Source organism: Piliocolobus tephrosceles, chromosome 6, assembly GCF_002776525.5.
Source record: "Piliocolobus tephrosceles isolate RC106 chromosome 6, ASM277652v3, whole genome shotgun sequence".
Lineage (NCBI taxonomy): Eukaryota > Metazoa > Chordata > Mammalia > Primates > Cercopithecidae > Piliocolobus > Piliocolobus tephrosceles.
In genome coordinates this window covers 101,767,612-101,794,446 of record NC_045439.1, presented here as the reverse complement: position 1 = coordinate 101,794,446, position 26,835 = coordinate 101,767,612, and the positions used below count along the sequence as shown (strand labels likewise).

At 43.4% G+C, this 26,835-nt stretch overlaps 1 protein-coding gene and 1 pseudogene across 5 annotated transcripts; one reads left to right on the top strand and one right to left on the bottom strand.

Moving 5' to 3' along the window:
* Positions 1 to 1,743: 1,743 nt before the first annotated feature.
* On the bottom strand, positions 1,744 to 26,814 carry PCLAF (PCNA clamp associated factor). 4 transcript variants are annotated; one of them, XR_004229013.1, is made up of 4 exons: positions 26,575 to 26,814; positions 20,044 to 20,124; positions 15,876 to 16,038; positions 1,744 to 2,238 (listed from the first exon to the last, which is right to left on the bottom strand). XR_004229013.1 is itself a non-coding variant. In XM_023185313.1 (4 exons), exons 1-4 carry the CDS (start codon positions 20,451 to 20,453, stop codon positions 2,193 to 2,195), a joined length of 336 nt encoding a protein of 111 aa, XP_023041081.1. In that variant the 5' UTR covers positions 20,454 to 20,593; the 3' UTR covers positions 1,744 to 2,192. The 4 variants fall into 4 exon arrangements, 3 of the variants coding, with proteins under 3 accessions (XP_023041081.1, XP_023041082.1, XP_023041080.1); XM_023185313.1 differs by lacking the exon at positions 26,575 to 26,814 and adding an exon at positions 20,408 to 20,593; XM_023185312.1 differs by lacking the exons at positions 1,744 to 2,238; positions 26,575 to 26,814 and adding exons at positions 11,651 to 12,096; positions 20,408 to 20,567.
* On the top strand, positions 3,510 to 6,194 carry LOC111521738 (annotated as a pseudogene). Its single transcript, XR_002725047.2, has one exon. The product of XR_002725047.2 is annotated as a heterogeneous nuclear ribonucleoprotein R pseudogene (transcript).
* Positions 26,815 to 26,835: the final 21 nt, after the last annotated feature.

Genomic DNA, 26,835 nt, shown 5'->3' with positions numbered 1-26,835 from the left:
GGAGATCAAGACCATCCTGGCTAACATGGTGAAACCCCGTCTCTTCTAAAAATATTTAAAAAATTAGCCGGGCGGGCACCTGTAATCCCAGCTACTCAGGAGGCTGAGGCAGGAGAATAGTGTGAACCCGGGAGGTGGAGCTTGCAGTGAGCCAACATTGCGCCACTGCACTCCAACCTGGGCAACAGAGCGAGACTCTGTCTCAAAAAAAAAAATCCCAGCACTTTGGGAGGCCCAGTCAGGCGGATCACCTGAGGTCAGGAGTTGGGAGTTAGAGACCAACCTGGCCAACATGGTGAAATCCTGCCTCTACTAAAAATGCAAAAATTAGCAGGGCGTGGTGGCGAGCGCCTGTAGTCCCAGCTACTCCGGAGTCTGAGGTAGGAGAATTGCTCGAACCTGGGAGGCGGAAGTTGTTGTGAGCTGAGATCATCCCACTGCGCTCTGGCCTAGGGGGTGACAGAGCGAGACTCCATCTGAGAAAAAAAAAAGAAGAAAAGAAAAGAAAAATAGCAAATCAAGTGTCAGATCCATTAAAACTTAACTTTACTAGATTTTTTAAACTACTCCTTAAAAATAAACCTAATTATCGAATACCTGGGGTTTTAGAAACTCAGCTCCCAATTCAGTAACATTCTGTTTAATAATATCCACCTCTAAAAGACAAAGCAAAAAATATAATCTACGATCATCAGGACTCAAACAGTTTGGAAGGTGTTAAAATCAGGTCAATGCTCTGATTTGTATTCGGAAAGAATAAAATAGGACATAATTTTAGGAAGCACACAAATGGATAGTGTATTGTAAAAATAAGTATACACTTATTACAAACATATTTCAGAAAAATATGCCTACTAAAATGATTAATTTTGACTACAGGCTGCTGCAAAAAGTGTGATGAGGAATATTATACCTACTTCTTCAATTATACCTCTGGTTATGTTGAAAAATGTCATAGTAGCTCTGAGGAGTTTTGCCATGCCTGTGGGTTTATGGCATGATTTGCCTTTCATGTTATATTGACTTCCAAGTTTAAAATTGTATTTTATGATAGCGAATCAAATGTATATCCCAGGAAAAATTCTTTTTTTTAAGAGATGGGATCTGGTTCCACTGTGCATGCCACCATGCCAGGCTAATTTTTAAATTATTGTTTATATCTTTTTTCTTTTTTTTTAAGACATTGTCTCACTCTGTTGCTCAGGCTGGAGTGCAGTGGCACTATCTTGGCTCACTGCAACCTCCGCCTCCCATGTTCAAGCAATTCTCCTGCCTCAGCCTCCTGAGTAGCTGGGATTACAGGCATGTGCCACCACGCCTGGCTCATTTTTTCATTTTTAGTAGAGACAGAGTTTCACCACATTGGCTAGGCTGGTCTTGAACTCCTATCTCAGGTGATCCACCTACCTTGGCCTCCCAAAGTGCTGGGATTACAGGTGTGAACCACTGCGCCCAGCCTTTTAAAAATTTTTTTAGAGATAGGGTTTCTCTATGTTGCCTGGGTTGGTCTCCAACTCCTGGACTCAAGCAAACCTCCCTCCTCCGTCTCCTGAGAAGCCACTGTGCCCACCATGATTCTATCCTAGTATTTTATCTTTTTTGTTATTGTTGTGTAGAGGCATTTTCAACCGTTTAAACCCTCAAGACCAAATTATCTTTAAATTTTTTTAAAGAGAAGATATCTACCCAAGGTTTTTCGACATTGTGTCTTTGGCCTCCTTGACAAAAAAAGGGTAGAGTAAGTAAGGTTTAATTAATACTGATTTTTTTTTAATGTGCAAAAGTCTAACTCTGCTTTTTAAAGCAAATAGAAGGAGTGACAATATGGCACCATTCCAAGAATCAAACACCAATAAAAATGGCAGCAGTACAACAATTTAAGCAAATCTCAAATACAGCATACTTGTAATTAGAACACAATGCAGTGACTAGATTTTAGCAAGAACAAGACACTTAATTTGGTAAAAGAAACCAAACAATGCATTATACTGAATACTAAGCTAAGTTACCATAATTAGTCTTAAAAATTCTCAAATTTCACAACTACTTTTGAACATCTAAATTTAAACCTAAATTTCTTAATTAAACGCCTGTTCAACAAAGCTAATTGGAATAAACACATTTATGTAAATTTACATTCTAGAATACCAGGGTAAACAAGGAGACGTTATTTAAAGATGAATGAGAAAGTTCTATTCTTTTTCATCATTTGTGTGATCAGGCTGCAAAGGACATGCTCTGTGGAAAGAAGAGAGAACATCAGTAGCCATCCAAGTATCAACTGTTTGAAAAAAATAGTTACAAACCTATACAAATCAGGAACACTAATTAATAGTGCAGTAGATCTGGTCAAATGACTAGAAGTGAAAGAAAATTAAACTTCATTAATTAACAAACACCTACAAATTTTAAGTATTAATGCAACAAAATTTTTAACAATTTATTTGCCTGTTAATTTTCAGAATCAGTGTTTCTCCTTTAGACTACGTTGTCGTTTTTATTAAAAAAGGGAATCTATTTATATAGAATATTATTTCAACATATTAAATGGATTGATAAACAATATAATCCTTCAGCAAGAACTTTGTGATAACAAAAAGTAAAAAAATTAACCAATCCACTTTAGCAGAGAAAACATATAGCAAGTTGTCATTTGACTACATATACTCTTTTGAACCATATGATTACATTAACTAATTAGGAAAAAAACCCAGATTGGCCAGGCACAGTGACTACACCTGTAATCCCAGCACTTTGGGAGGATGAGGCAGGAGGATTGCTTGAGCCCAAGAGTTTGAGACCAACCTGAGGAGGATTGCTTGAGCCCAAGAGTTGAGACCAACCTGAGGAGGATTGCTTGAGCCCAAGAGTTTGAGACCAACCTGAGGAGGATTGCTTGAGCCCAAGAGTTTGAGACCAACCTGGGAAACTTAGTGACACCCCATCTCTACAAAAAATAAAAAATCAGGCCGGGGTCGGTGGCTCACGCCTGTAATCCCAGCACTTTGGAAGGCCAAGGTGGGTGGAACATTTGAGGTCAGGAGTTCGAGACCAGCCTAGCCAACATGGTGAAACCCCATCTCTACTAAAAATACAAAAATAGCCGGGCAGTGGTGGTGTGTGCCTGTAATCCCAGCTACTTGGGAGGCTAAGCCAGGAGAATCGCTTGAGCGTGGTGGGTGGAGGTCGAAGTGAGCTGAGACCGTGCCATTGCACTCCAGCCTGGGGGACAGAAACCCTGTCCAAAAAAAATTAGCTGGTCGTGGTGGCACATGCCTATAGTTCCAGCTACTCAGGAGGCTGAGGCAGGAGGATTACTTCGAGGCTGCAATGAGCCATGATTGATTGTGCCACTGCACTCCAGCCTGGGAAACAGAGCAGGATTCTGTGTCAAAAAAAAAAAAAAAAAAAGAAGAAGAAGAAGAAAAAAGAAAAACCCCAAAATTGTTAGAATACAATAGTTGCGAGCAGTTCCGGGAAACCCCGCGTGCTGCCGGGATCGCGTCTCTGTCCATGAGGGGGGGGAGGGGGTGGCGCGCGCGCCATTTCTAGTCGTTTTCAAAGCGCCTCGCGCTGATTCTCACGGGCCCGGCCGCCGGCCCCCGCTCTGCCCTACAGCATAATAAAATGGCTAATCAGGTGAATGGTAATGCGGTACAGTTAAAAGAAGAGGAAGAACCAATGGATACTTCCAGTGTAACTCACACAGAACACTACAAGACACTGATAGAGGCAGGCCTCCCACAGAAGGTGGCAGAAAGACTTGATGAAATATTTCAGACAGGATTGGTAGCTTATGTCGATCTTGATGAAAGAGCAATTGATGCTCTCAGGGAATTTAATGAAGAAGGAGCTCTGTCTGTACTACAGCAGTTTAAGGAAAGTGACTTATCACATGTTCAGAACAAAAGTGCATTTTTATGTGGAGTTATGAAGACCTACAGGCAGAGAGAGAAACAGGGGAGCAAGGTGCAAGAGTCCACAAAGGGACCTGATGAAGCAAAGATCAAGGCCTTGCTTGAGAGAACTGGTTATACTCTGGATGTAACCACAGGACAGAGGAAGTATGGTGGTCCTCCACCAGACAGTGTGTACTCTGGCGTGCAACCTGGAATTGGAACAGAGGTGTTTGTAGGCAAAATACCAAGAGATTTATATGAGGATGAGTTGGTGCCCCTTTTTGAGAAGGCCGGACCCATTTGGGATCTACGTCTTATGATGGATCCACTGTCTGGTCAGAATAGAGGGTATGCATTTATCACCTTCTGTGGAAAGGAAGCTGCACAGGAAGCCGTGAAACTGTGTGACAGCTATGAAATTCGCCCTTGTAAACACCTTGGAGTGTGCATTTCTGTGGCAAACAACAGACTTTTTGTTGGATCCATTCCGAAGAATAAGACTAAAGAAAACATTTTGGAAGAATTCAGTAAAGTCACAGAGGGTTTGGTGGACGTTATTCTCTATCATCAACCCGATGACAAAAAGAAGAATCGGGGGTTCTGCTTCCTTGAATATGAGGATCACAAGTCAGCAGCACAAGCCAGACGCCGGCTGATGAGTGGAAAAGTAAAAGTGTGGGGAAATGTAGATACAGTTGAATGGGCTGACCCTGTGGAAGAACCAGATCCAGAAGTCATGGCTAAGGTAAAAGTTTTGTTTGTGAGAAACTTGGCTACTACAGTGACAGAAGAAATATTGGAAAAGTCATTTTCTGAATTTGGAAAACTCGAAAGAGTAAAGAAGTTGAAAGATTATGCATTTGTTCATTTTGAAGACAGAGGAGCAGCTGTTAAGGCTATGGATGAAATGAATGGCAAAGAAATAGAAGGGGAAGAAATTGAAATAGTCTTAGCCAAGCCACCAGACAAGAAAAGGAAAGAGCGCCAAGCTGCTAGACAGGCCTCCAGAAGCACTGCGTATGAAGATTATTACTACTACCCTCCTCCTCGCATGCCACCTCCAATTAGAGGTCGGGGTCGTGGTGGGGGGAGAGGTGGATACGGCTACCCTCCAGATTACTATGGCTATGAAGATTACTATGATGATTACTATGGTTATGATTATCACGACTATCGTGGAGGCTATGAAGATCCCTACTACGGCTATGATGATGGCTATGCAGTAAGAGGAAGAGGAGGAGGAAGGGGAGGGCGAGGTGCTCCACCACCACCAAGGGGGAGGGGAGCACCACCTCCAAGAGGTAGAGCTGGCTATTCACAGAGGGGGGCACCTTTGGGACCACCAAGAGGCTCTAGGGGTGGCAGAGGGGGTCCTGCTCAACAGCAGAGAGGCCGTGGTTCCCGTGGATCTCGGGGCAATCGTGGGGGCAATGTAGGAGGCAAGAGAAAGGCAGATGGGTACAACCAACCTGATTCCAAGCGTCGTCAGACCAACAATCAACAGAACTGGGGTTCCCAACCCATCGCTCAGCAGCCGCTTCAGCAAGGTGGTGACTATTCTGGTAACTATGGTTACAATAATGACAACCAGGAATTTTATCAGGATACTTATGGGCAACAGTGGAAGTAGACAAGTAAGGGCTTGAAAATGATACTGGCAAGATACGATTGGCTCTAGATCTACATTCTTCAAAAAAAAAATTGGCTTAACTGTTTCATCTTTAAGTAGCATTTTGCTGCCATTTGTATTGGGCTGAAGAAATCACTATTGTGTATATACTCAAGTCTTTTTATTTTTCCTCTTTTCATAAATGCTCTTGGACATTATTGGGCTTGCAGAGTTCCCTTATTCTGGGGATTACAATGCTTTTATCGTTTCAGGCTTCATTTTAGCTTCAAAACAAGCTGGGCACACTGTTAAATCATGATTTTGCAGAACCTTTGGTTTTGGACAGTTTCATTTTTTTGGATTTGGGATAGATTACATAGGAGTATGGAGTATGCTGTAAATAAAAATACAAGCTAGTGCTTTGTCTTAGTAGTTTTAAGAAATTAAAGCAAACAAATTTAAGTTTTCTTGTATTGAAAATAACCTATGATTGTATGTTTTGCATTCCTAGAAGTAGGTTAACTGTGTTTTTAAATTGTTATAACTTCACACCTTTTTGAAATCTGCCCTACAAAATTTGTTTGGCTTAAACGTCAAAAGCCGTGACAATTTGTTCTTTGATGTGATTGTATTTCCAATTTCTTGTTCATGTAAGATTTCAATAAAACTAAAAAATCTATTCAAAAAAAAAAAAAAGAATACAATAGTTGCAGCATTTGAAAAATAATTTACATTATCCCAAAGTCAGGCAGGGCACTATGGCTCATGCCTCTAATCTCAGCACTTTGGGAGGCCGAGGCGGGTAGATCACCTGAGGTCAGGAGTTCGAGACCAGCCTGGCCAAAATGGTGAAACCCATCTCTACTAAAAATACAAAAATTAGCTGGGCATGGTAGCAGGTGCCTGTAATCCCAGCTACTTGGGAGGCTCAGGCAGGAGAATCGCTTGAACCTAGGAGGCGGAGGTTGCCGTGAGCCAAGACTGAGCCATTGCACTCCACCTGGGCAACAAGAGTGAAACTCCATCTCAAAAAAAAAAAAAAAAAAAAAGTCATTTTGTACTGATTACAGTTTTTTTTTTGAGACGGGGTCTCACTCTGTCACCAGGCTGGGGTGCAGTGGCGCAATCTCGGCTCACTGCAACCTCTGCCTCCTGGGTTCAAGCGATTCTCCTGCATTAGCCTCCCGAGTAGCTGGGACTACAGGCGCACAACACCACGCCTAGTTAATTTTTTTGTATTTTTAGTAGAGATGGGGTTTCACCATGTTGGCAAGGATGGTCTCGATCTCTTGACTTCATGATCCGCCTGCCTTGGCCTCCCAAAGTGCTGGCATTACAGGCATGAGCCACCGTGCCCGGCCTCATTACACTTTTTATGGAGGAAAAGTCCATTCAAAACTTAATCAAAAACTACTTTTTTTTGGTTTATTAGAGTTGACAAAGATTTGTGAGATCTACTCTAAATTCTTGATTTTCAAATTAGATCCAGCAATCCTTGACAGTCATAGAACTAGGTAGTGAAAGAAGGAAGAAAAAATGAAGGCACTCAGCCGGGCGCGGTGGCTCAAGCCTGTAATCCCAGCACTTTGGGAGGCCGAGACGGGCGGATCATGAGATCAGGAGATCGAAACCATCCTGGCTAACACGGTGAAACCCCGTCTCTACTAAAAAATATGAAAAACTAGCCGGGTGAGGTGGCGGGCGCCTGTAGTCCCAGCTACTCGGGAGGCTGAGGCAGGAGAATGGCGTGAACCCAGGAGGCGGAGCTTGCAGTGAGCCGAGATTGCGCCACTGCACTCCAGCCTGGGTGACAGATCCAGACTCTGTCTCAAAAAAAAAAAAAACCTAGACAAAAAAAAAAAAAGTGAAGGCACTCAGATTTGGTATAAGATTATCATTAGCCGGGCACAGTGGCTCACACCTGTAATCCCAGCACTTTGGGAGGCCGACGCGGGCAGATCACGAGGTCAGGAGATCAAGACCATCCTGGCTAACACAGTGAAACCCCGTTTCTACTAAAACAAAAAATACAAAAAAATTAGCCAAGCGTGGTGGCGGGTGCCTGTAGTCCCAGCTACTAGGGAGGCTGAGGCAGAATGGTGTGAACCCGGGAGGTGGAGCTTGCAGTGAGCCCAGATCATGCCACTGCACTCCAGCCTGGGTGACAGAGCGGGACACCATCTCAAAAAAAAAAAAAAAAAGAAAAAGAAAAGATTATCGTTAATGGCTGGGGGCAGTGGCTCATGCCTGTAATCCCCAGCACTTTGGGAGGCTGAGGCAGGCAGATCACAAGGTCAGGAGTTTGAGACCAGCCTGGCCAATATGGTCTTATTAGGTTTAGTATAAACCCTGTCTCTACTAAAAATAGAAAATTATCTGGGCATGGTGGTGGTGCCGGCAGTCCCAGCTACTCGGGAGGCTGAGGCAGGAGGATCGTTTGAATGCACAAGGCAGAGGTTGCAGTGAGCCAAGACTGCACCATTGCACACTAGCCTGGGTGACAGAGCAAGACTCCGTCTCAAAAAAAAAAAAAGAAAAAAGATTATCGTTAACGGCCGGGCGCGGTGACTCCACGCCTGTAATCCTAGCACTTTGGGAGGCCAAGCAAGGCAGGTGGATCACCTGAGGTCAGGAGTTCGAGATCAGCCTGGCCAACATAATGAAACCCCGTCTCTACTAAAAATACAAAAAAAATTAGCTGGACATGGTGGCACATGCCTGTAATCCCAGCTACTCAGGAGGCTGAGGCAGGAGAATCACTTGAACCCAGGAGGCAGACTCCAGCCTGGGCAACAAGAGCAAAAACTCCGTCTCAAAACAAAAACATATTATCATTAACTGGTTATTAGATAACAAAGATATCTTCATTGTATTTTCCTGGAAATTAAATCAAATTAACAAATGGACATTATCATAACCCAGACTTCCTTTGTGCAAGGTTCTGATTTACTTTAGGCATCATAACTCTGTTAAAGGTTTAAGTAGATAGTCTTTCTTGATTCTGACTCTTCCCCCACGCAACTACTGGGAGTTTACCCTGTCTTTGGGAAAAAAATAAGGCCATGGGAATAACCATATTCCAAAGAGATGGATTTATATCATAAATCCTTTCTAATAAACTCATTTATTATTTCAATAAAGGGGTAATTACAATGCTCCTAAACAATGGCAAATCTAAGAACAGGACCTAAAGAAATAATATAAACCTCTATTGCCTAGGTTTATGTCACAGATTTTATAATACCATGGATTAAAGTTCTGTATGAGAATATATGTGTAATCTCTTTTCATATGGTGGAAAGGCTACAATATAGGTTTTATTCCTGTGATGACCAGTGTTATAGTGACATTTGGCTATACTGCTAAATATTTTATTTCCTTAATGTAAGTCACAAGTAATTCAAGAAGTCTGAAATATATTCTAAAGCTAGTCTTGACTATTAGCTTGTTCCTATTGGAAAAAAGAACGAGGAAGAATGGTACCAGACATTGAGAGAGAACTAGAAGATATTGATAGGATCAGGAAAGCAAGCCTATTAAAAAGCTTTATCTAAAATGTATCCCTTTGGGGCCAGGCATCATGGCTCAGCGTAATCCCAACACTTTGGGAGGCTGAGGTGGTAGGATTGCTTGAGCCCAGGAGTTCAAGTCCAGCATAGGCAACATAGCAAGGCCTGGTCTCCACTAAAAATTTAAAATTAGCCAGGAGCAATGGCATGCATCTATAGTCCCAGCTACTCAGGAGGCTGAAGTGGGAAGACTGCTTGAGTACAAAAGGTCAAGGCTGCAGCGAGCTACGACCTCACCACTGCACTCTAGGCTGGGTAACAGCAAAATCCTGTCTCTAAAAAAACAAAAAAAAAAGGTATCCCTTTGGTTGTTGATTTTTATGGAAACCAGAAATCATGATAGTGATATAACAACAAAGCCTTAGTTACTGTAAATAACTCACAACATGGATCATAGGCACTCAATTACCATTTACCAAATAAGCTTATGAACAGCACTGAATAATTTCTTTTTTTTTGAGATGGAGTCTCGCTTTGTTGCCCAGGCTGGAGTGCAGTGATGGCTCACTGCAACCTCTGCCTCCCAGGTTCAAGTGATTCTCCTATCTCAGCCTCCCCAGTAGCTAAGATCACAGGCATGTGCCACCATACTCAGCTAACTTTTGTAATGAATAATTCTTAATATTTTATATGCTTTCATATGTCAAATACTTTGTTTTAATTACTCGTTCAGCCATCTATTTTTATCTAGTTTGTGTTCAAGGCAAATCCATTCCAAACACAATGTACAATCCAAAACAGATGTAACAGATATAGAACGTACAAATAAGAAGTAAAAGGGACTGTTCAGTCACACATACCATAGGTCAAGATCTGTTGGATCTGCTTGTTCCCTTGTAGGTTTCTAAAGATGGCAAACATTGCCTTAAGACTTATTAAAGCTACTATGGCCATATGGGATACTGGAACAACTAAGCATCAGTATGTGACCATGTGAACCAAAGATTTCATGGAGTGTCCTTTTTTTTTTTTTTTCTGATAGAAACACAGTCTGGCTCTGTCACCCAGGCTGGAGTTCAGTGGCATTATCACAACTCACTGCAGCCTCGAATGCCTGGGCTCAAGCAATCCTCCCACCTTAGCCTCTAGAGTAGTCAGGACTACAGGTGTGCGCCACCATACCCGGCTAATTTTTTCTTTTTTTTCCTGTAGAGACATGGTCTCATTATGTTGCCCAAGTTGGTCTCGAACTGCTGGGCTCAAGCAATCCTCTCCCTTTTCTTTTCTTTTTTTTTTTTGAGACGGAGTCTTGCTCTGTCGCCCGGGCTGGAGTGCAGTGGCTGGATCTCAGCTCACTGCAAGCTCCGCCTCCCGGGTTTACGCCATTCTCCTGCCTCAGCCTCCCGAGTAGCTGAGACTACAGGCACCCGCCACCATGCCCGGCTAATTTTTTTGTATTTTTAGTAGAGACGGGGCTTCACCGTGTTTGCCAGGATGGTCTTGATCTCCTGACCTTGTGATCCGCCCACCTCAGCCTCCCAAAGTGCTGGGATTACAGGTGTGAGCCACTGCGCCTGGCCAGATCAACTTTTTTAACCCACCTTCTGCACAAAAAATGATCAATTTTTAAGTTGTAAAAATTATTCAACATGTACAAAGTCACCTCTTAATTTCAAGATTAATCAAATGTGCCTTCAAAAGAGATCAAATTTTAACCCATCTCCTGCACCAAAAAAAATCAGTTAAGTTGTGAAAATTACTTGACATATACAAAGATAAAAAAGGCACTATTTTAAAATTAGTTGAAGTCAATGCACTTCTAATTTTTGGAATCCAGTTAAGTATGGTAACTAAAAAATCTGGCATTCTTGTTGAATTGGAATGGGTGATAGGAAATGCCTACTATTTCACTTTTAAGTGTATATGCAAGAATTAGTCATGCTTGGATTTGGAGTAGATTCCAGTCTATCATTGCTCTGGCACATTTCAATTACCACATAGAAGTCAAATGCAATGGCAAATCCAAAGCCCTAGACTAAAGAGTTAAGTGCCCTTGGCCGGGAGCGGTGGCTCATGCCTGTAATCCCAGCACTTTGGGAGGCCAAGGTGGGCGGATCATGAGGTGAGGAGATTGAGACCATCCTGGCCAACATGGTGAAATCCTGTCTCCACTAAAAATACAAAAATTCGCTGGGTGTGGTGGCACATGCCTGTAATCCCAGTTACTCAAGAAAGGCACGAAAATCGCTTGAATCGAGGAGGCAGAGGTTGCAGTGAGCCAAGATGGCACCACTGTACTCCAGCCTAGCCGACAGAGTGAGACTCCATCTCAAAACAAACAAACAAAGGAAATAGAGTTAAGTGCCCAAGAGGAGTAAAAACTTAGCAACGCAAATCTAGAGCATATCAGCATTAAATTAGGATGGCTGAAACCATACAGAGAATATTTATAGTAACATCTGGTAGTTTCTTCCAATGCACATATATAATAAATAGAATCATGGAAGCTTTTTATATTACCTAATCATTTTACAGACTTGTAGATTTAACAAACTAAAATGAAAACTGAATCTCCATTCCATAGCTCATCCTTTTTCTCTAGATGAAGTGAAATTATTATTATCAAAAAAGTTTTTTTTTCAAGATAGAGTTTTAAGTGTCCATATTTCTTAAGCCGCGTTTAATAATCTCTTTAACTAATTTTTGATGTTGTCTTTCTCCTCTGTCTTATACATGAAACTCCAACAGATTTAATACTGGCATTTATCATCTAGTCCAATCCTTCAGATGCTCTTTAAACCAGTCCAGTTTGAGACTCTCAAGCGTTTCTGTTAATAAAATATGGAGTGAAATTAGCAGATTTGATGAAGACCTGGTTTTTTTTCCTTGCCACACTGAACTTCTAGGCACCATTTGGATTCGGTTTTAGAGTATGAGTTGGAGAACTGTAGCTGTTTCTTGACCTGTCTCTTAATGGTAGAGATGTAGAAGGGCAAGCAAGACCACAAGGAGACTGGCTGTAGGCTGTAGGGCGCTGTTGGAGGGCTTTGTGGTCTCGGCTGCAGTAGCTTCCGGCGTGCTGGTTAAAGGAACAAATGAAGAAACCAGAAGGGGTAGGAGCAGCGCCAGAAGCAGCAGACCCAGACTAAGCATGGCCACCATCCCCTTACCCATTTGGATCAGCGTGCCGTGTGTCCAGCTTGCTGCTCAGTGTGCTAGAGGATGGGTGGCTCCTGGCTGGTGCAGGGGAGATAGCAAGTAGGGTTTTACATTCAAGGGGCATCATAATGGTAGTGACATCACTCCCTTTCCTCCTACATCCAGGCAAATACTTTGTTTTGAAACAAAACATTTAAGTTGTTTAGAAAGCCTGGACCTGGCCAGGCACAGTGGCTCACGCCTGTAATCTCAGCACTTTGGGAGGCCAAGGTGGGCGGATCACGAGGTCAGGAGATCGAGACCATCCTGGCTAACATGGTAAAACCCCATCTCTATTGAAAATACAAAAAATTAGCCAGGCGTGGTGGCAGGTGCCTGTAGTCCCAGCTACTCGGGAGGCTGAGGAAGGAGAATGGCATGAACCTGGGAGGTGGAGCTTGCAGTGCGTCGAGATCATGCCACTGCACTCCAGCCTGGGTGACAGAGTGAAACTCCATCTCAAAAAACAAAACAAAAAAAAAGAGAGTCTGGACCTTATTAATTACAAATCTATAAAAAGGCAGGTTTCGAATCTTTTTTTCCCAAGTGGCATGATTTTTCCCTTGTATTTTTTTTCTGTCCCATATGACCTTCAGAAATTTTTCTTGATTCTTAAAAGTGATGCATATTTGTTGTTAAAAGTTGTTAGCACGGAGTATGAGAAGATGTTTTTACCCAGAGATAAGCATTATTGATATGTGGTATATTTTCGTATAGTACATATACATTATTTACACAGTAAAGATTGTACTTTTGTATCCAGAATTTTGGGTTAACAATTATCGTGAGCATTTTCCTGTCATACCAAAAATGTGAAAGGTATGGTTTAATTAGCTTCTAAAAAAGTCTGTGGCCGGGCACGGTGGCTCATGCCTGTAATCCCAGCACTTTGGGAGGCTGAGGCGGGCAGATCATGAGGTCAGGAGATTGAGACAATCCTGGCTAACACAGTGAAACCCCGTCTCTACTAAAAATACAACAAAATTAGCCGGGTGTGGTGGCGGGCACCTGTAGTCCCAGCTACTCAGGAGGCTGAGGGAGGAAACTGGCATGAACCTGGGAGGCAGAGGTTGCAGTGAGCCGAGATTGCACACTGCACTCCAGCCTAGGCAATAGGGCGAAACTCCGTCTCAAAAAAAAATAAAAAATAAAAAAAGTTTGCACACTGGCCAGGTGTGGCAGTTTATGCCTGTAATCCCAGCACAGTGGGAGGCCAAGGCAAGCAGATTACCTGAGCTCAGGAGTTCGAGACCAGCCTAGGCAACGTGGCGAAACCTCATCTCTACCAAAAATACAAAAATTGAGCTGTACTCCATGGCACATGCCTGTAATTCCAGCTACTTGGAAGGCTGAGGTGGGAGAATCAATCGAACCCAGGAGGCGGAGGTTGAAGTGAGCGAAGATTGGGCCACTGCATTACCGCCTGGGTGACAGAGTGAGACCCTCATATCAGGAAAAAAAAAAAAAAAAAAAAAGAAGAAAGAAAGAAAGGAAAGAATGAGATATTCATGAAATACAATGGATGAATGAAACTTGGAAACTTTTTTTTAAAGGTTGCACACCAAGTTTGGTGTGTATAGTTTTATCCCTACTTTTTGTTTTTCACTATTCTTATGTACTTACAGAGAAGTTGTAAAGACAATACACCATGGTATTAGTCTTGGTTGGTTCCAGGTGATGGGGATTTCTGTTTTTTCCAACTTTTCCATATTGGTGATATTTTTTTATTTTTATTTTACTTGTTTTTTTTTTTTTTTTTTTGAGACAGAGTCTGGCTCTGTCGCCAGGGCTGGAGTGCAGTGGCCGGATCTCAGCTCACTGCAAGCTCCGCCTCCCGGGTTTACGCCATTCTCCTGCCTCAGCCTCCCGAGTAGCTGGGACTACAGGCACCTGCCACCTCGCCCGGCTAGCTTTTTGTATTTTTTAGTACAGACGGGGTTTCACCGTGTTAGCCAGGATGGTCTCGAACTCCTGACCTCGTGATCCGCCCATCTCGGCCTCCCAAAGTGCTGGGATTACAGGCTTGAGCCACCGCGCCGGCCACTTGATTTTTTTTGAGATGGAGTCTCACTCTGTCCCCCAGGCTGGAGTACAGTGGCGCAATCTCAGCCCACTGCAACCAACACCTCTGAGGTTCAAGCGATTCTCCTGCCTCAGGCTCCTGAGTAGCTAAGATTACAAGCACGCCCAGCTAATTTTTTTGTATTTTTAGTAGAGATGGGGTTTCACCATGTTGCAAGATGGTCTTGATCTCCTGATATCATGATCTGCCCGCCTCGGACTCCCAAAGTGCTGGGATTACAGGGGTGAGCCACAACGCCCGGCCTATTTCTATTTTTATTTTTGAGACAGGGTGTCACTTTGTCACCCATGCTGGAGTACAGTGGCGGGATCTCAGTTCACTGCAACCTTCGTATCCCGGGGTCAAGGGATTCTCCCACCTCAGCCTCCCGAGTGGCTGGGATTATAGGCGGCGCCACCACCCTCTTGGTAGAGAAGGGGTCTCACCATGTTGCCCAGGCTGGTCTGGAACTCCTGAGCTCAAGCGATCTGCCCACTGTAGCCTCCCAAAGTGCTAGGATTACAGGCATAAGCCACTGTACTTAGCCTGGTTATATATTTCTTGTGGAAGTTGAATTGGTAGTTTTTTAAAGGGCAGGATTAATGGAATTCAAGCTAGATAAGCCAACATGGAAATTGCCTTGTAAGAAAAGCCTAAAGAAAAAAGACAATAAAAATTAAAGACTCAATACACTAAGTTCATGGTTAATGACATAGCACTTATATGAATGGGAAATGATCCTCTTTGAGAGATTGGGAAGAGTAAAAAGAATACTTTTTACTAATGTTTGAAATTTGGTGGCTGGGTGCAGTGGTTCACGCCTGTAATCCCGTAATTTGGGAGGTTAAGGTGGGTAGATCACGAAGTCAAGAGTTCAAGACCAGCCTGGCCAACAAGGTGAAACCCCGTCTCTACTAAAAATACGAAAATTAGCTGGGCATGGTGGCACATGCCTGTAATCCCAGCTACTTGGGAGGCTGAGGCAGGAAAATTGCTTGAACCTGGGAGACGGAGGTTGCAGTGAGCTGAGATAGCACCACTGCCCTCCAGCCTGGGCAACAGAGCAAGACTGTCTCAGAAAAAAAAAAGAAATTTGGGAGTGAGTTATAATAAGAAATTAGTAGAAGTTTTAAAAAACTGTTTTTGCATTTTCTTATCAGCTTGAAGAGAAAATTGACTCAATATCCTATATGTCCTTTACTTTCAAGAAGATAAATATTTTCTTTATTTAGTAATTAATTTTTTTTTTTTTTTTTGAGACAGAGTCTCACTCTGTACCCCAGGCTGGAGTGCAGTGGCACAAAAATGAGATACATGTGCAGAACATGCAGTTTTGTTACATAGGTTTATGTGTGCATGGTAGTTTGCTGCACCAAGCAATTCTTTTGTTTCAGCCTCCTGAGTAGCTGGGACCAGAGGTGTGCACCACCACGCCCAGCTAATTTTGTATTTTTAGTAGAGACAGGGTTTCGCCATGTTGGCCAGGCTGGTCTCAAACTCCTGGCCTCAAGTGATCCTCCCGCCTCAGCCTCCCAAAGTGCTGGGATTACAGTCGTGAGATAAATATTTTCTTTATATTCCAGAATATAACAACTTACTTTCTCTTTGCTTTTCCTAAGCCACTGCTTCCTGCCTCTTCAGGAATCTGATTCTCTTTTTCAGAATCTTTAGAGGACAACCTAAAGAATTCTCCAATTCCTTTTTGCCACTTGGGAGTTGGGCGCACGCAAACGGGATTCCCTCCTGCATATTTATTTTCAGCTGTAAAATATAAACAGATGGAACTAGATAAGTGCTAAGAATACAATCGCCATTCCTTAAACAACTTAATTCCTTCTTTAAGATCAAATTCTCAAAGGTATCAAATAATCCTTATTTAAGATATACAACTTAAAGAATTAGAAAATGTGACACAATAAAGCTGTATTCAACCAATAAATTCTGTGATGGTTATCTTAGCAAAAACAGTAGTAACAGAATTTTTACAACTGAAAAATATTTTTATATTTTGTCCACAAGCAGAGCTATTCAAATACTCTTGCCAGGCACCGTGGTTCATGCCTGTAATCCCAGCACTTTGGGAGGCTGAGGAGGGTGGATCACAAGGTCAGGAGTTCGAGACCAACCTGGTCAACATGGTGAAACCCCATCTCTACTAAAAATACAAAAATTAGCTGGGTGTGGTGGCACGTGCCTGTATTCCCAGCTACTCAGAAGGCTGAGGCAGGAGAGTCACTTGAACCAGGGAGTCGGAGATTACAGTGAGCCGAGACCACGCCACTGCACACCCCAGTCTGGCAACAGAGCGAAACTCTATCTCAAAAAATATATATATATATATTCTTATATGTACTGACATACTGAAGTTTGACACACTTTTTCCTAAGATAGGACCATGTAGTACAAAGTGCTAACATTTTACTTACTAAGGTCATTTAGTTAAAGCACATATAAGAGGCAATGTGAAAGTCTCCACAAAAGTAGATTCCATTTTTCAAAGCACTTGGCTCCTTTATCAATTCATAAAAGAAATCCAATTCCTGGTGGTTTTCTTTTTTCCTTTTTTTTTTTTTTTTTTTTTTTTTACGGAATCTAGCTCTGTCGCCTAGGCTGGAGTGCAGTGGCACAATCTCAGCTTACTGTAATCTCTGCCTCCCGGGTTCAAGCGATTCTGCTGCCTCAGCCTCCCGAGTAGCTGGGATTACAGGCACCCGCCACCATACCCAGCTAATTTTTTTTTGGAGGGGGGAGATGGAGTCTCGCTCTGTTGCCCAGGCTGGAGTACAGTGGCATGATCTCAGCTCACTGCAAGCTCCGCCTCCCGGCTTCACGACATTCTCCTGCCTCAGGCTTCCTAGCAGTTGGGACTACAGGCGCATGCCACCATGCCTGGCTAATTTTTTTATTTTTAGTAGAGACAGGGTTTCACCATGCGAGCCAGGATGGTCTTGATCTCCTGACCTCGTGATCCGCCCACCTTGGCCTCCCAAAGTGCTGGGATTACAAGCATGAGCCACCCCGCCCAGCCAATTCCTGGTTATTTTTAAACAGTAATGTAAGGAGAAATTGAGGGAAAATTTTTGCCTTTTTATAAAGTAATGACTAGGAACAAATTTTTCAGTTACTATAAATCTTTTGCTTTAAGCTAAAACATTTGCTTTAACAACTCTAATTGTTAAAGAACATTTACAAAAGTTGTTTCCATATAGACTCTGAAATTATATTGTTTGTACTTATTTATTTATTTACATTTATAAAAATAGCAATGGGATTTTGCCATGTTGCCCAGGTTGGTCTGAAACTCCTAACTGAGGCAACCCTCCTGCCTTGGCCTCCAAAAGAAGGAATGGTATGTAAAAGATAGTGATCTTTTGGTTCACAATTTTCCCAAAGGAACCTTACAGGAATGCTTTTACTACTAGAAAACATACAGCAGCAGCTGGGCGCGATGGCTCACGCCTGTAATCCCAGCACTTTGTGAGGCTGAGGCAGTCGGATCATGAGGTCAGGCACTAGAGAGCAGCCTGGTCAACAAGGTGAAACCCTGTCTCCACTAAAGATACGAAAATTAGCTGGGTGTGGCGGTGCATGCCTGTAATCCCAGCTACTCAGGAGGCTGAGACAGAAGAATTGCTTGAACCTGGGAGGCGGAGGTTGCAGTGAGCCGAGATCATGCCACTGCACTCCAGTCTTGGTGAGAGAGCAAGACTCTGTCCCAAAAAACAAAAACAAAAAAAACCGTATAGCAGCAACAGATTCAAACCCAACTCCACTGATTTAGTTGTGTGACCTTTATCAAGTTATATAACCTGAGATTAAATTTCCTTATCTTTAAAATTAGGATATTACCCATTTCATACATTCAATTATTGGGATTAAAAATAGAGATTTTTTTAAAATGCCTTAAAGGATGCATTTATTCAACATATATTCAGTAAGGGCCTATTCAGTCGGCTCTGGTGATTCAACAGTGGACCAGACAATGGGATGTGACTCTAATGAAATTTCCTCAGGCCAGGCATAGTGGCTCATGCCTGTGATCCCAGCACTTTGGTAGGCTGAGACGGGAGGATTGCTTCAGCCCAGTAGTTTGAGACCAGCCTGGGCAATATGATGAAACCCCGTCTCTACAAAAAACACAAAAATTAGGCGGGCGTGTAGTGGCATGTGCCTGCAGTCCAGCTACTTGGGAGGAGCCTGAAGTGGGAGGATCATTTGAGCCCTGGGGTCAAAGCTGCAGTATGGTGTGATTGCACCACTGCACTCAAGCCTGGGCAACGGACTGAGACCCTGTCTCAAAACAAAAAAAAAAAAAAAAAAGAAAAAAAGAAAAGAAAAAGAAAGTCTAGTGGTACAGGGTATAAGTTACTCTCAAACAATTCATCAACTTTTATTTCCTTTTATCTGAAGAGATCAAAGCAGTAAATGTTTTCTAATGAGATGTTTCGAATAGGGAGAAATTTGAATTGACTTAAAAACCCATGAAGTCCTAAACAGTGTTCCCCTTTACGTTCTCAACTAAATCTTGCAGCGTTAATCTCCCTGTCTGCCAAACTTCCTACTGAAAGGAATGAGGCACCAGATGGCAGGGCATTTTCTCATCTTCCATGCACAGAAGGACCAGCGTGAAACTATTTCCCTTGCTGGGTTTCACTCCTACTCTCCCAAAGACAATATTAGGAGCTGCAACGTTGGAGAAAACCCACAGACATTACATTCAAAAAAAAAAAAAAAAAAAAAAAAGAGTAAGGAAGAAAGGAAAAACAAGCAAACAAAAATATTTTTATTAAAGTTTAGCAGACATTGCAATGAGCACTCAGCACTGTTAATGATTGTCCAAACCCTTAATCTAATAAGGGGCTTTTAAATAGCCTCTGACAGTATTTAAATAACCTCTGTCAATATTAAGAAAAATAATAGCCAGGAGTAGTGACTCATGTCTGTGGTCCCAGCACTTTGGGAAGCTGAGGCAGGCGGATCATGAGGTCAGGAGTTTGAGATCAGTCTGGCCAACACAGTGAAACCCCATATCTACTAAAACTACAAAAAAATTAGCCAGGTGTGGTGGTGTGCGCCTGTAATCGCAGCCACTCGGGAGGCTGAGGCAGGAGAATCGTGTGAACCCGAGAGGCAGAGGTTGCAGTGAACCAAGTTGACACCATTGCACTCAAGCCTGGGCAACAGTGCAAGACTGTCTCAAAAAAATAAAAAAGAAAAAGAAAAATACTAAACCAAAAAAGAAAAATTGATAGGCTGGCCACGGTGGCTCACGCCTGTAATCCCAGTGGGACGACTGTTTGAGCCCAGGAGTTTGAGACCAGCTTAGGCAACATAGTGAGACCCCTGTCTCTACAAAAAATAGAAAAAAAAAAAGCCTGGCGTGTTGGCATGCACCTGTAGTCCCAGCTACTTGGGAGGCTGAGGTGGGAGGATTGCTTAAGCCCCATAAGTGGAAGCTGCAGTGAGTAGTGATTGCACCACTGCACTCCAACCTGAGCAACAAAGTGAGATCCTGTCTTAAAAAATAAAAGAAAAATAGGCTTGAAGATAAGCTGTGCCGGTCCTTAACTCCAAGGCTCGAGATTCTCTTCCATGAGACCCCCCTCACCTCTACCCTAGCCGGCCAAAAGGCCCAGCCTCTCTCATTACATCACAGAGCGAGGAAGAAATTCGGGCGTGAGTACCTCAAGAAAAAGAAATTTATGGCAAGCCAGGGGCTTGCAGGTGCCAGGCCTGATCCCCTAATTTTAGGAGGGCTCTTCTTACCTTTCCTCGATGAAACTGGTGTCGAATTAGTGGCAGAAGTGGAAGAACCAAGCACCTTCCTGGGGGCTCGAGCAGCCACCACTGTGAAGAGAGGCAAAGAGGGTATTCAGAAGGGGCAGGAGGGTTTGGATACCGAGTCCTGGACCCAGCGGCTTGGAGAGGAGAGCCTGGCGATCCAGAACAGCAGGATAACCTTACCCTGGCCCTGAGACTTCATCTTCAAGGTAAAGGGGCCGGGCGGCTGCTCCCTGGCTAGCTAGATGAGTTTGGCGCACAGGGCCCAGGGGGACCTCTGGCGTCTGTCGCCCGCGGCCGGGCTGCCGGGAGGACCCCCGCCCTCCAGTACCACACTCGATTGCCTCACCTTTTCTGTAAGTGCCTGGAACACTGTCTGCTTTAGTCCGCACCATGTTCAAACAAGACGAGAGAAGAGGAGAGAACGAACTGACTTCCCAGACGACCAACGGTGTTTCACTGGACAAGGACCCGAAAACTAATCTCCCGCCACAGTTTATATTGGTCTCTTTCCCGCGCGCTCCAAGGACTCTCCGGAGCCACGGCTCCCATTGGTTCCGCGCCGTTCCCCCTGAACCAATTGCCAATGCCCAATGGTGACAGCGGCGAGGCTTCTTGCAGCGCGGATCCGTCCATCAACACGCAAAAGCCTAGGATTCGTAGGCGCCCCAGGTGGGCGGTACCAGGACTCTCCAGGGGTACCCGATAAGTGGGTGCTAAGTTTCTGAACTAGAGAAGTGAGTCTGCTTAGAAAAGAAAACCCAGCAAAGACAGCGAATTACAAACTATCTTCAAAAGTTACTATAGCCTTAAGTCCATAATGATTGACTCCAGGAGGTGAAACCTGAAATTAAGCGGACTTCTTGACGTAAATCAAAATAAAAAGAACTTGAGAACTTTCCTTTAGTACCCCAGGCATGAACTCTTTGTACAGCATCCACACCAAAACAATTCTATGGAATGGGAGAAAGGAAGCTAATACAGCTTATTTACAAAAGTGTTTTTAAATGTCTTTAGTATGATGTGAGACTAAACAAAAACTAGGGGAACTGTATATACATACACACATAAAAAGAAACTAATAAAACGTCTTCCTGAGAACTGAATGGTCTCAGAGCTCCTAAATAATCTGCCAAATCTGCTGGGCGCGGGTACTCATGGCTGTAATCCTAGCACTTTGGGAGGCCGAGGCAGGCAGATCGCTTGACCCCAGGAGTTTGAGACCAGCCTGGCCAACATGGTGAAACTCGTCTCTACAAAAATATATACAAAAATTAGCCGGGTGCAGTGGCATGTTCCTGTAATCCCAGCTACTCGGGAGGCTGAAGTGGGAGGATGGCTTGAGTCCAGGAGACGGGAGATTGCTTGCGCCTAGGAGGCAGAGGTTGCAGTGAGTCATAATCGCACCACTACACTCCAGTCTGGGCGACAGAGTGAGATCCTGTCTCAAAAAAGAGGAGAGGAGAGGAGGGGAAGAGGAGAAGAGAAAAGAGAAAAGGGAAGAGAAGAGAAAAGAAAAACCCTGCCAAATGTGGTAAGACCACATTCCTGGCACACAGTGAGCATAACTCTAGGATAAGAGGTCATAATTTTTTTCTATCTTTATGCTTACCTTCTAATTACTCACAACACCCCTGGGGAGTGATTTTCACTTTCTAAATACTATACATAAAACAGAATTGGTCAGGCGTGGTGGCTCACGCCTGTAATCCTAGCACTTTGGGAGGCCAAGGAGGGCGGATTGCCTGAGCTCAGGAGTTGGAGACAAGCCTGGGCAACATGGTGAAACCCCATCTCTACTAGAAAAAAAAAAAAAATTAGCCGGGAGTGGCGGCATGTGCCTGTAGTCCCAGCTACTCGGGAGGCTGAGGCAGGAGACTGGCGTAAATCTGAGAGGCGGAGCTTGAAGTGAGCTGAGATCCCGCCACTGCACTCCAGCGGAGGGAGACTCCATCTCAAAAAAAAAAAAAAAAAAAAAAAAAAAAAAGGCTACCCTCGAAGTGTAATCACAGCGTTAATTCTTTCCAATGAATTGCTTGAATTTAAAACAAAATTAGGCTACTCAGTACTTTAACAGAATCAACAACTGCATTCTATAACACAGATTTAAAGAATCTAGGCAACAGGTTAAATTAACACAATAATAGAAAATGTATTGGCAATTACCTGTAGCTTTGTCTTAACCTTGGAGTCTAAGGTTACAGCCAAATCAACCGGAAAAATCCACAAGACCCAGGGCATTCCTTTGTTTTTTGTCCTCATGCTCTATCTCATTGCAAAGTGGGGTTTTTTTGTTTTGTTTTGTTTTTTGAGATGGAGTCTCGCTTCTTTGCCCAAGTTGGAATGCAGTGGCGCATTCTGGGCTCCCTGCAATCTCCGCCTCCTGGGTTCAAGCAATTCTCCTGCCTCAGCCTCCCACGTAGCTGGGATTACAGGCACGTCCCAGCACACTCGGCTAATTTTTGCATTTTCAGTAGAGACAGGGTTTCACCATGTTGGCCAGGCTGGTCTTGAACTCCTGATCTCAAGTGATCCGCCTGCCTCGGCCTCCCAAAGTGCTGGGATTACAGCTATAAGCCACCACACCCAGCCAGCACAGTGGTTCTTAAATGCCATTATTTCCTTTTCAGTTTAAGTGGCTTCTACATAGGTCTGAATTACTTAATTTGAACTCATATTCCAGATTCCTGCAGAAAGAATCGGATAGTCTTTGCTCCTTGCCCACCTGCCAAGTAAGTTGCCAGAAAGAGTATCAAATATACATTTCCACCCAGGGGCAGTCTACATATTACTATAGTTGTGTGTTTGTTTTTGTTTGCATGTTTGTCTTTTTAATACCAATGATGATAATGAAGAATGCATGTTAGAGAAAAAAGAAAAAAGTACTGATGCCTAGTAAAAGTTCTTCATTGAAATGTGTGCTTTGCAGAAGCAATTAAACACAATTTTTATAAGGAAATAAAACACAGAGAGTGGTGTGGAGTCAACCTAAAAATTTCAAAGGTCTAGGGCATTAAGAAAAGCTACAGTATGTATGAATACAATTTCTGCCTAAATTTATTTATTTTATTTATTTATTTTGAGATAGAGTCTCACTCTATCATCCAGGCTGGAATGCAGTGGCATGATCTCAGCTCACTGCAACCTCTGTCTGCCGGTTCAAGCAATTCTCATGCCTCAGCCGCCCATGTAGCTGGGATTACAGGTATGTGCCACCACATTCAGCTAATTTTTGTATTTTTAGTAGAGACAGGGTTTCACCATGGTGGCCAGGCTGGTCTCGAACTCCTGACCTCAGGAGATCTGCCCACCTCGGCCTCCCGAAGTGCTGGGATTACAGGTGTGAGCCACTGCAACTGGCATGCCTACATTTATACCAAATTAAATCTTGGCCTGCGCGGTGGCTCATGCCTATAATCCCAGCACTTTTGGAGGCCAAGGCAGGCGGATCAACTGAGGTCAGGAGTTCAAGACCAGCCTGGCCAAAATGGTGAAACCCCATCTGTACAAAAATACAAAAATTAGCCAGGCATGATGGCAGGTGCCTGTAATCCCAGCTACTTGGGAGGCTGAGGCAGGAGAATTGCTTGAACCTGGGAGGTGGAGGGTGCAGTGATCCCAGATCACGCCATTGTACTCCAGCCTGGGTGACTGAGCAAGACTCTGTCTCAAAAAAAAAAAAGGAAGAAAAGAAAAGAAATCTTTAAGTCTTGCTAAATGGGTGTGCTTGCATTGCTCAGGCAGAAATGTAATTTAACAAACAATAGTAATAGTAAATTGCATTATAATATGCAATAGTAAATTGCATTAAAACATATGACTTATGAGAAAAGAATGCTTTTTTGTTTTTCTTTGTTTTTTTTTTTTTTTTTGAGACAAGGTCTCACTCTGTCACGCAGGCTAGAGTGCAGTGGTGTGATCATAGTTTACCGCAGCCTCGCCTCCTGAGCTCAGGTGATCCACTCCCAAGTAGCTGGGAACACAGGCGCTTGCCACCACACCTAGCTAATTTTTAGATTTTTTTGTAGAGACAGGGTCTCCCGATGTTGCCCAGGCTGGTCTTGAGCTTCTGAGCTCAATCAATCTTCCCACCTCAGCCTCCCAAAATGCTGAGATTACAGGTGTGGGCCACGGTACCCAGCCACCTATGTTATTCTGGAGGACATACTCATCATAACATGTATGACATACTAAATTTCTATTATATGAAAAAAACTTAAGTCATAGTCTCTGCCTTCAAGCACTTTTAGTTATGGAGACTGTTACGGTTAATTTTAGGTGTCAACTTGACCAGATTAAGAAATACCTAGAGGGTCTGTAATCCCAGCACTTTGGGAGGCCGAGGTGAGAGGATCACCTAAGGTTGGGAGTTTAAGACCAGCCTGACCAACATGGAGAAAGCCCGTCTCTACTAAAAATACAAAATTACCCGGGTGTGGTGGCGTATGGCTATAATCCCAGCTACTCGGGAAGCTAAGGCGGGAAAATCGCTTGAACTTGGGAGGCAGAGGTTGTGGTGAGCTAAGATTGCACCATTGCACTCCAGCCTGGGCAACAAGAGGAAATTCAGTCTCAAAAAAAAAAAAAAAAAGAAAGCAAAAGAAATACCTAGATAATTTGTAAAGCATTACTTCTTGGTGCCTTTGAGGGTGTTTCCAAAGGAGACTGGCATGTGAGTCAGTGGACTGAGCGGGGCAGATCTGCTCTCAATGTGAGTGGGCACCATCCAATTGACCGAGGACCCAGAACAAAAAAGGTAAGAAAAAATATTTCTTTCCTTCTGGAGCTGAGACACTCTTCTCCTGCTCTCAGACATCAGAACTCCAGGCCCTCCGCCTTGAGACTTGAAGATTTCACAATTTAGACTGAGCCAGCTACCAGCATTCCAGGGTCCCCGGCTTGCAGATGGCCTGTCATGGGACTTTTCAGTCTCCATAATTTTCTGAGCCAATTCCCTAATAAATCTCCTCATAGATCTGTATCTGTAACTATCTGTTATCTATCCTATTGGTTCTGTCTCTCTGGAGAACCCTAACACAGGGACTGAATAAATAGACAGGTAAATGACTTTGATACCTTATAATTATTATTAAATGTAGAAGTTTTACAAAGAAACAAAACTTCTACCCATGATTAATAAACATTCACAGAGTATTTTGTCTTTTTCTTTTCTTTTCTTTTAATTATACTTTAAGTTCTAGGGTACATGTGCACAACGTACAGGTTTGTTACATATGTATACTTGTGCCATGTTGGTGTGCTGCACCCATCAACTTGTCATTTACATCAGGTATAACTCCCAATGCCATCCCTCCCCCTCCCCCCATTTTGTCTTTTTCTTAAAAAAAAAAACACCCTGGAAAATCATACGCTTTCCAAATTAATGATATCTATGACAATCTAAATGTAATGTAAATCAATACACTTACGAGGTTTTGTTTTGTTTTGTTTTTGTAACAAGGCCTTGCTCTGTCGCCCAGCCTGGAGTGCAGTGGTGTAATCAGGGCTCACTCCAAGCTTGACCTTCTGGGCCCAAGTGATCCTCCCACCTCAGCCTTCCAAGTAGCTGAGACCACAGGCATGTGCCACCACACCAGGCTATTTTTTTTTTCATTTTTATAGAGATGGGGATTCTCCTTATGTTGCCCAGAATGGTCCGGAACTCCTGGGCTCAAGTGATCATCTTGCCTCTGATTCCCAAGTGCTGACATTACAGGCGTGAGCCACTGTGTCCAGTGTGCGTGTGTGTGTGTGTCTCCGCGTGCGCTTGAGTGATCCTCCTGCCTCGGCCTCCCAAAGCGCTGGGATTACAGGCATGAGACACTGTGCCCGGCCAATACACTTACGATTTTAATTATAACATTTACGCGAATGAAAACACTAGCAAAAAGGTAAAACAGCTGCCAATTTAATGTGACCACTTAGTCTAAACAGGCTAGTAGAAATGAAGAACTTTTAACCTGTAAATGCAACAAAAAGCCAGAAATGAATGGGAAGACATGTCCAGAAAAGTGTGGCTAAATTTTCCCCAGTCCATTGTCTTAACAGGGTAGGGAATTGCTAATTTTGGGTTGAGAACTCATGTAGAAAGTCCTCAAAGCCAAATTCCAACTCCTGTTTTACTGTTTTATCCCCTCGAGCGTGCTGAGCTGTCTTGGCTCTCCTGGAAAATACATGGCTCAAAAAATAAGATAGAAGTTTTAGCGGTGTGAATCTAGTAGTCGACTATAGGGGGTATTAAAAATAAACACTCCATCCTGGCTAACACGGTGAAACCCTGTCTCTACTAAAAATACAAAAAAACTAGCTGGGCGTGGTGGCGGGTACCTGTAGTCTCAGCTACTTGGGAGGCTGAGGCAGGAGTATGGCGTGAACCCGGGAGGCGGAGCTTGCAGTGAACCAAGATCATGCCACTGCACTCAAGCCTGGGCGACAGTGCGAGACTCCGTCTCAAAAATAAATAAATAAATAAATAAAAATAAAAAAAATTAAACCACCACCAGAGCAAAAACTTACAGCGCTTACAATACCTTCCACGTGCTGTTTTATTTTACATAAAACCATGACGATTAAAAAGCTGGTCTCTCAGTTTTCCGGGTATTGGTTTGTTTCCCCCCTAAACTGTCGTTTTTATAGGCACTTGCACTGTCTTCTCAGCAGAAGTGCCAATGGCCTTCCTCGAGTCCTACGTTTAGCGATTGGCAAGAATCACGCACTGACAGAGCTCGACTCAGGTGGGTACAAGGAGGTAGACAAGGAAGCAGACAAGGAAGCAGG

What these genes read in the sequence shown, in the direction of transcription:
- PCLAF (XM_023185312.1), bottom strand. Translation starts at nt 20,453, where the DNA reads ATGGTGCGGACTAAAGCAGACAGTGTTCCAGGCACTTACAGAAAAG. An exon ending in TCCAGGCACTTACAGAAAAG is followed by an intron (nt 20,125 to 20,407) that starts GTGAGGCAATCG and finishes CTCTCTTCACAG; the next exon opens with TGGTGGCTGCTCGAGCCCCC. An exon ending in ACCAGTTTCATCGAGGAAAG is followed by an intron (nt 16,039 to 20,043) that starts GTAAGAAGAGCC and finishes TATATTTTACAG; the next exon opens with CTGAAAATAAATATGCAGGA.